This window comes from Spermophilus citellus (assembly GCF_964194105.1).
Source record: "Spermophilus citellus genome assembly, chromosome: 3".
Lineage (NCBI taxonomy): Eukaryota > Metazoa > Chordata > Mammalia > Rodentia > Sciuridae > Spermophilus > Spermophilus citellus.
Window position 1 is genome coordinate 229,549,297 of NC_138184.1, and position 8,973 is coordinate 229,558,269.

At 55.0% G+C, this 8,973-nt stretch overlaps 1 protein-coding gene across 1 annotated transcript; it reads left to right on the plus strand.

The window, feature by feature from the left end:
• Window positions 1-2,539: 2,539 nt before the first annotated feature.
• EN2 (engrailed homeobox 2) lies at window positions 2,540-6,497 on the plus strand (the record flags this gene model as incomplete). The annotated part of the gene is made up of 2 exons (XM_081284196.1): window positions 2,540-3,227; window positions 6,181-6,497. The coding sequence occupies 2 exons, from the start codon at window positions 2,540-2,542 to the stop codon at window positions 6,495-6,497; spliced, it is 1,005 nt and encodes a 334-aa protein (XP_081140322.1).
• Window positions 6,498-8,973: the final 2,476 nt, after the last annotated feature.

An 8,973-nucleotide genomic window follows, 5' to 3' on the forward strand; every position in this document is an offset into this window, starting at 1 on the left:
TACATCCAGAGCCCACTCACCCACAGGCCACCTTCAGAGTCGGGGACCCAACACAGGACTTCCACTCATGGGAGCAGCACTTTGGGAACTGTTGCTTCCTGCCCCACCCCTGCCAATACCCTGAAGCCTTCCTGTGGGCAGAGTGGGTGCAGACTGACAGTTGCTGGGTGTGGGCTTGAGAAGAGCAGGGCTAGGGCACAACTCTCAAGCCTGATAAAGGCTCTGCAGGTCTCACTGCCTGGCATGGGGGCTACTTGCCCCATCCTTGCCCTTCACTTAGGGCCTGTCAGCCTTCTGCTGACTGCCCCAGCTTGGAACTCTGTTAAGGTGGGCACCCAGGGCCAGTCCACCCTGAGAAGCCAGGCTGGGGTCTCCCTCTGCTGCCCTCCCGATGCTGGTCCACCCAGAGCACTTTCATTGTACTGGCACTCCTGCACCCTCAGAGCTGCCATTTTCGATGTTTCTTAAAGTTCACAAATTTCCATAAAAATACATTTTAAATGATGGACAGGCGAGCCTGAGCTAACAGGAGTGTTTGGTGGGGAGAGAAGAGCAAACAGGAAGGCGCCCGAGGGAGGAGGGGGAAGAGAAGAGGAAAAAGCAGTTTGAGTTGAACCTTCGGACAGCAGCCGAGGGAGTTTAGAAGGGGATAAAGAAGAAAGCAGGGAGACAAACCGCCCCGCCCTGCCATCAGATTCCTAGTCTCCTTTCAAATTGACCCTACTTTCCTGGGACACTAGTTTAAAGGATTTTTAAGACAAAGAAAATGAGGTGAACAGTCTGGTAGCCCAGTAGTTGTGTGAGGTGAGTGGGGGGACTCTACCCGACTGATTGGATCAGACCAGAATTGCGGGGGCAGCTGCCCTCCGGAGTATTTTCCCTCCCAATGGATTTGAGAGTGTGGGCGAAGAATCAGCTCTCCTCTTCTTTCCAAAATAGATTTCGTGATAACCGTCTATGCTCATTTATTTCTCTTTCCTTGAACGGCGTCCCAAACCGTATGCCCGCGCTGCTGCGGATCCGTGCGTGCTTCCAGGGGACCCGCGTCGCCGGGTATGATCCTACCGCTTGCACGCGCCTCCCTGCACACGCACACGTACGCACATTTAGAGTGTCTGCAGGAGGAGTGTCCTGCGCACCCGCCCTGCGTTTAAGAAGGGATGCTGCCGGGTTACCAAATTCAAACGTAAGTGATAATTTTCCTCTCCACCAGCAAAGAAAGCGGACTACAAAAGTCCCTTTGTATCACAGCAGCTCATTTAATATTATTTATGCATTTTGTGCAAGGAATTGTGGGATTTCTCCCCACGATAAACAATATGGAAATGTTAAAAATAGCAGTCTTCCAGCGTGTGTCCACAAATACGCACCAGGGTGACCTGGCCAGGCTGTCGTAGGTTTCCCCGGATTCCTGAACCAAGAAGAGACAGGCGAAACGGGAGCGCGCGCAGAGGACTTGTTGGGGGGGGGGGTCTTTCTGGGTCGGGGGTTTCTGCGCCAGGAGCCAGAGAACGCGGCCACTTTAAGGGGGGGAGGGAGGAGGTGGCGGGGGAGGGGCAGCAGGCGGCTCCTGTCACCCAGCGGCCGCCGGCGTGTCACGTGGGTGCGTGGCGCTGCGGCCATTGGCCCGAGGCACGTGTCCAGGAGACCGGCCCGCGACGTCACTCGAGGGGGCTCTGTTAAAAATAAGAACAAAAATCCAGAGTGAAAGTGTCTCAGGTTGCGCTAAGTGGCCTGGAAATTTCCTAAGCCCGCGCGGAGGCCGAGGCGGCGAGGGCGCGCAGACGGCGAGGGAGCGCGGGAGGCCCAGCCCGGCTTGGCCCGGCCCGCGCCTCCCGCCCCTCACCCATGCGACTCGGGCCGCGGAGCTCCGCGGGGTTCGGCGGGGGCGCAGCCGCACGCCGGTGGGGCGCCCCGGCCCGCAGCGGGGCGGCGGCCGTGTGGAGGGGGCTCCGAGGCCGGCCGAGCGCAGCGCGGGCCCGCGGGCCTCCATGTGCGTGCTGGCGGCGGCGGGCGCGTTAAGCGCTCGCGCCGCGCACCCTCGAGGGCCGGCCGGGGCGCGCGGGTGGAGACGGCCCGGCGGCGGTTGCAGCCGGAGCTGGCCCTGGCGGGCGTGAGTGCGGGGGAGCGTGCTGCCTGCATGAGCGCAGCTCTAGCCCGGGGCGGCCCAGGCGGCGGCGCCGGAGCCCAAGGCAGCTGGACGTGTGGAGGAGCGCGGAGCCGGATCCCCACAGGACGATTGTGACTCTCTGGAACGGGGTGCTCTGCAGACAAGGACCTGCTTCTTTTGAATCTCCCGGCATCCTGGCGAGAGGAACACTCTTGGTATTTTCTAACCCAACTCGTGGATTCGAACGTGGCTCCTCTCCGAGCGCAGCCGCTGATTCCTAAGACCCTAGCCCTGGCGGTGGCTGCCGCGCACACCCTCAGAAGACTCGTTGGGGCAGGAGCACCAGGGTCTCTCAGTGCGCCGCGGGAGGGCCGAAGGTTTCTTTGGAGGAGGGTCCCAGGAGAGCCTATTTGGGATTTACGGTGAAGCATGGAGGAGAATGATCCCAAGCCCAGCGAAGCGGCGGCGGCGGCGGCGGCGGAGGGGCAGCGGCAGCCGGAGTCCAGCCCTAGCGCCGGCTCAGGCGGCGGCGGTAGCAGCCCCAGCGACTCCGATACCGGCCGCCGGCGGGCTCTGATGTTGCCCGCGGTCTTGCAGGCGCCAGGCAATCACCAGCACCCGCACCGCATCACCAACTTCTTCATCGACAATATCCTACGGCCAGAGTTCGGCCGGCGAAAGGATGCGGGGACGAGCTGCGTGGGCGTGGGCGGAGGAAGAGTCGGCGAATCCGGCAACGAAGGCGGCGCGGGAGGCGCGGAGGGAGTCGGCGGCTCGGGCGGCGCAGAGCAGCTCCTGGGAACCGGCACCAGGGAGTCCCGGCAAAACCCGCCTTGCGCGCCAGGCGCCGGAGGGCCGCTACCCACTAGTGGCGGCGACTCCCCGGGTGATGGAGAAGGCGGCTCCAAGACGCTCTCGCTGCACGGTGGCGCCAAGAAAAGCGGCGACCCCGGAGGCTCCCTGGACGGGGCGCTAAAGTCCCGAGGCTTAGGCGGCGGCGACCTGTCGGTGAGCTCAGACTCGGACAGCTCTCAGGCCAGCGCCAACCTGGGCACGCAGCCCATGCTCTGGCCGGCCTGGGTCTACTGCACGCGCTACTCCGACCGGCCTTCTTCAGGTGAGCCCGTGAGACTCGGTGCCCCAGCCGGTCCTGGGGAGACCAGCGGGATGCAGGGGCGAGGCCCTGGCGAGGAAACTTATCCTCCTCTCCATACACATGCCCAGCGACACTTCGTGCGGTTCAGGCTGGCCTGGGCAGCGGCCAGGCAGCGGGAACAGGCTTGATTCCAAATAGACTCCCTTAGTATGGTAGAAGCTAAAGAGGCCTTCTGTTTTTCTTCCCACCCCCTCTCTAGACCCCCAGCCCCCGCAAATCCAAGTTGCCCCGTGTTCCCCCAATTTGATGGGAACAGGAGTAGCTGGAAGACAGGCCCAGAGGGCCGCACTCTCAACCCCTTCCCCCAGGTCCCAATTAGGACGTCCCAGCCACCCCCAGTTACCCCAGGTGTAGTCACAGAAGAAAGGGCTCCTCCTAATTTGGTGCCTTCTGCCTAGGCTGACCAGGGGAGAGGAAGAAGGACGTGCTGAGGGAGGGATGAAAACAGGGGCGCCGTCTCCCCTTTGCTGGCCCTTATTTGCCATCTGCCTTCCCACACAGAGCAGGGATACACCACTGTCCCCAACTATGTGGCATCTGTGATTGCCTCAAAGTGGGGACCTTCTCAGAGGGTTTCCTGGCTCTGCCAGGAGTGGGAAAGACACAACGTTAGGGGGTGTGCAGAGGTATGGGATGTAGTTTTTCATAGAGCCGTTTGATTTTAAAAGGTAAGTCCTCTTCCTTATAGAAATCATTAGCTGCATTGCATGTAGGTATTGGGCTGGGAAGTACCATCAGGAGAGGGCTCCATTTGTCCAGAGCTGGCAGCAGAACTGCTCTGCCCCCAACCCTCAACTATTTTGCAGGAGTCCTTTATCCAAATCTCAGGAAGACTTGGTCACCCTTCAGCTTCTTCCCGCAGAAATGTGTATGTGTATGTTTTTTTGATTAAATCCAAATTTCTCCAGCTAGACCTGAAATTTGCTCCATTGTTCTCGCCTCCCTCCTTTGTTAATATTTAATTAACATATAGGCTCACAATGTCCGTCGGCCAGGAGCCGGCCGGGCTTTGTGCAATGCCCGCGCAGGATCCCTGCCGGGCCAGGCCTCGGCCGGCCAGCGGAGCGACCCCAATCGCTGGCTTTGCTGGGCTTGAACAATCCCGCCTGCCTTCCCACCCTTCCAGGAACGTTTCTGTTCCTGGGCGCTTAAAAAGAAGGGACTGAGAGGGGGCTTTTGCAGAGGTTTGGTTCTATTTCCAGGAATCCATGTTTGCCTTTTGAAAGAAAAATCAAGACAGAAAAGGGAACTAAAAATTGTGATTTTTAAGGAGATTTTCTTTCCACAAAACACTGTCTTTTTGAGACTGTTTTGTGTAGGCGACAATCGAAACTCGACCAGAGTTTGGGGGACAGGAAGTGTGCTTTGGGAGGTGAGAGGAGAAATGGAACCCCAGAACGGGATCCATCAAAGCGATGCTGGGTCGGTGGAGGCGGCGTGGGGTCTCCCGAGGCACTCCTGCAGTCTCCCATTCTTCTCGCCCCTTCACGGGCCCTTTGGGCTGGGCTTTCCTCCCTGAATCCGCACCCGCGTCAAAGCCAGAGCAGAGCCTTCGCCCGCCCTCCAGGAAAGTGGGACAGTGATGGGCAGATGGTGCGGGTGTGGGTGTGTTTTACAACTAACTGGGAGTTGGTGAACCGCCCTCGGCTTCCCTCTTCTGCCCAGAGTCCCCTCTTTGGGTTTTGCCTCCTGGAGAGAGTGCATGGCTCCCATGGCAGAGAGGGAATTCTTCTGCCCACCTTGAGTTTCCAGCTGGTGCCTGACTGGGGTGGGCCCTGCTTGCCCTGTACACCCTCCAACTCTGCCAAGGTGCAGTCCTAGCTGCCTCTTAGACTGTGCCTCTGCGGCACAGTCGGGGCACTTCCTGGCCCTGAGCAGAGCCGGGGCTGCCCTCTCCAGCCTCTTCCTGCAAAGGAAGGGGTCTCCAAAGTTGACTCATAAGCCTCACAGATGGAGGAACCCACCCGAAGGCCACCACTTCCACCAGTGGCCTAGCCGACCTTGCCCTCCCGAGGAACCTCCTGAGTTGAACTTCCTGGCGCCCAGGGAAAGAAACCACTTCAGCTGCTTCCCTTTGCTCTTGTCACCCTTTACCTCCAATGGCCAGGTCTGGGGACCTTGCCTCCACCCACCACCCCTCCCTAAAGGGTGACAACTCTGTGGGAGGAATGGGTGGGATCAGGTCAGAAGTTGGAACCTGCTCAAGGTCAGCTGTGCCCTCTGTACCCCGGGTCTGAAGGGATGAGGATGATAGGTCATCATGGTTGTTAGCACCCATGCAGAGGCCAGGCGCGCTCTCCTGGACTGGGCACTGGGGAGACCTGCAGTGGATGAAGAAGGAGCTGCCAGGGCCTGGGTCGGTGTTCCTTTCCCTCCCAAGAAAGCATGCGCTGGTCCCTATGGTCCTGTAAGGGGAGAGTGAACTCGGGCGGGCCCTAGGGATAGTGGGATAGTGGCATAGGGGGTTCCTCCTGTTCTCAGGAGCGTCCTGCCCCTGGCACCCTGTGAGGTGTTCCCATTTTTCTCTGCATGCCTCACCCTCTTTTCTCAATCTTAACCCCTCACCCCTCATACCTGCCCCACCCTTTATTCCTGGTCTGAGATTCAGAAAGGACTGGGGGTTGGGGGGGGGGTGGAGAGACAGTTTCTCGGCTTTTTGCTTTCCTCTGGAAGCCTCAGTTTGTGATGGCCTTTCCTTCCCACCCCACACCCACACCTGCCTCCTCCCTGCAGAGGTCCCTCGCTGCCTGTACTCTGGCTGCTCAGCCTTGAGGCCCTGGGCCAGTCACTTCCTTTCCTCTGGGGATTCTTTGGGCCCTCTCCTGGGCTGCTTGGGTGCTTTACTGCTGGGTGAGGACATAGGTCGCTACTGACTGACCATAACCTCTTCTCTCTGTCCTGCAAACCTACCCAGGTCCCAGGTCTCGAAAACCAAAGAAGAAGAACCCCAACAAAGAGGACAAGCGGCCCAGGACGGCCTTCACGGCTGAGCAGCTGCAGAGGCTCAAGGCAGAGTTCCAGACCAACAGGTACCTGACGGAGCAGCGGCGCCAGAGCCTGGCGCAGGAACTCAGCCTCAACGAGTCTCAGATCAAGATCTGGTTCCAGAACAAGCGCGCCAAGATCAAGAAGGCCACGGGCAACAAGAACACACTGGCCGTGCACCTCATGGCCCAGGGGCTGTACAACCACTCCACGGCGGCTAAGGAGGGCAAGTCGGACAGCGAGTAGGGTGGCGGGCGGCGCCAGGGCAGGTCTCAGGCCGCAAAAAACAATGCAATAATTTAAAATCCTAAATAAAGGGCCAGTGTATAAAGATTATACCAGCATTAATAGTAAAAATATCGTGTATTAGGTATGGTACTGCAATATTCTATGTATATATAATTTACAGGTGGTGTAAAATCCAAAATATCTGACTATAAAATATTTTTTGAGTTTTTTGTGTTTACGAGATTATGCTAATTTTATGATTTTTTTTTTTTTTTTTTTTTTTGCAAAGGGGGCTGCTTAGGGCTTCATCTTTTTTAATCCCCTAAGCTCCATTTTGGGACATCAGACACTTTTATTATTATTATTATTTCAAAAGAAGAAGAAATTAAAACAACTTGCTGAAGTCCAAAGATTTTTATTGCTGCATTTCACACGACTGTGAACCGAATAAATAGCTCCTATTTGGTCTATGAGTTCTGCCACTTTGTTTGTGTTGGCTTGATGAGGCCCCAAACTCCTAGCCTGGGTCAGCACCTCAGGCCCTCTCCTCTCCTGGCTGGGAGAGGAGACGCCCAGGGTCTTTGGACAGTTCTAGGTCTCAGCCAAGAGAATCTGCCCCTCCGTGACAGGAGGGCCTGCTCCCAGCCTGGCGGCAACCTCCCAGGGTGCCTCTCCTCACCCACCTCCTGAGGTCTCTCTCCCCTGCCTCCTCTGAGGCACAGCGCTCGCTCACCTCAGTGCGTTCATGTACTTCTGTCTGCGTCTGTGTTGCTGTCCTGTCTGTCCCTTGTCCCACCGCAACCCTGTGGCAAGTCTCAGTGCCAACTCTCCAGCCCCAGGCCCTCAGTGAAGCTTCCCGCTGCATTGGCAAGTCCCGGCCCTGAAACCAGACCAGGTCCATGCGGACGCGCGGCCAGGGAGTTGGCTGCCTTCCTGTCCTTTTTCTTTCCTCTTTTCTTTTCCGTTTTTCTTTGGAGTGCCCACTTTGGCTAGAGTAAACATTTTTCCAAGATAGGTGGATGGGTGTGTGTACGTATTTGTCTGCATGTGTCTGCACACACCAGGCATGTGTAGGGCCGGTGGTTTGGGAACCTGTGGCTATGCTGGCTTTCAAAGGAACTAAGAACATTCCAGGATCTAGAGGAAGGAGGAAAGTGTGTAAATAATCATTCCCTATCATGTTTCGTCTTTTTTTTTTAAAAAAAGAAAATATACATTTTATTTTTTGAAGGTGTGGTACAGTGTAAATTAAATATATTCAATATATTCCCCACCAGGCACATATATATATATATATATACATAAACAAACACAATATATATAAGTCCACACTGTCTTCTGTTTGTTTTAGGAAAAGGTGTCCAAATGTCCATCGGGGCCAGGAGGGACAGCCCAGGGTTGTGCACATGGCCAAGCTGGGGTCAGGCTGCCTCCCTGAGGACTAGGGGTGGACTCCTCTCTTTGCCTTAAGCCTCTTTATTTCACTGCAACAATAGTTTCATTTTGTACATAATAGTGTAAACCTTTTTGAAAAGGAAACTATAAAAACAAGAGTTGTAATTTAAAATTCTGTGAATAACCATCTGCTGCTTAGGAAACTCAATGAGATGACATGCCTTTTTAAGCAGGAAGTAATTTTTTTTAGTTTATAAAATGTGCATTTTACAGTTTCAGTATCAAATATTTATAATCTTATAAGAAATGAATGTTTCTATTTACAACTGTGGTTATCAAAATTGTGAACATTTCCACCCCCGCATTTTTGTGTGTTTAAATTCTTGAAAGTTACATTAAATAAAGAGAAACACCTCTTTATTATAAAGTATTGGTGGTCCAAGCTGGAATGATGCTTTTTCTAAGTGTGTTCTGAATTAAGGGGAAGGGCCCTGGGCTACTTCCCAAAAGCTCAGGTGCTCCTGACCTTTGCTCCAGGCGGAGTGGGTTCAGGGCTTATTGCAATCGCATCATTATTTTTTAATGACGTTTTTAATACCTCACATGTGAGCACAGAACCATGAGAATTATGTCCACATTTCATCACAAGGAAGAGTTGCTGGAAAATATAACTGCTGTTCCATCGACTGAATTTTTTCAATCCTACAAAGTTCAACAGGTTCTGAGTTCCTTCTCTGGCTGCTCAATGGCAGGACTGAAGCGCCTGCGTGTGTGTGTGTGCAGGAAGGACTGACGATCCACGTGATACAGAGGCTCCTCAGTGCCATTTTTGTTTTCCTTTTTTTTCCTCCCTAAAGCAAATGAGGTTATGAACATCATAAGCAGATTCGGGGAAAGGACTGCTTTCCGGTGCTGACTCTCAGCCTGGAGGGAGGTGTTCCAAGTGATCTGAGGCCAGTGGTTCAAGGCCCCACCTGCTGTATTTCCAAACTTCTTGGCTTGAGAAAAAAAAAAGTTTTCTTCTCCCAGTAAGAGAAACTCAGAGGCCCTCGAGGATCAGCTGTTGCCAAGGGCGACCTTTTAGGCGTTTTTTATTTGG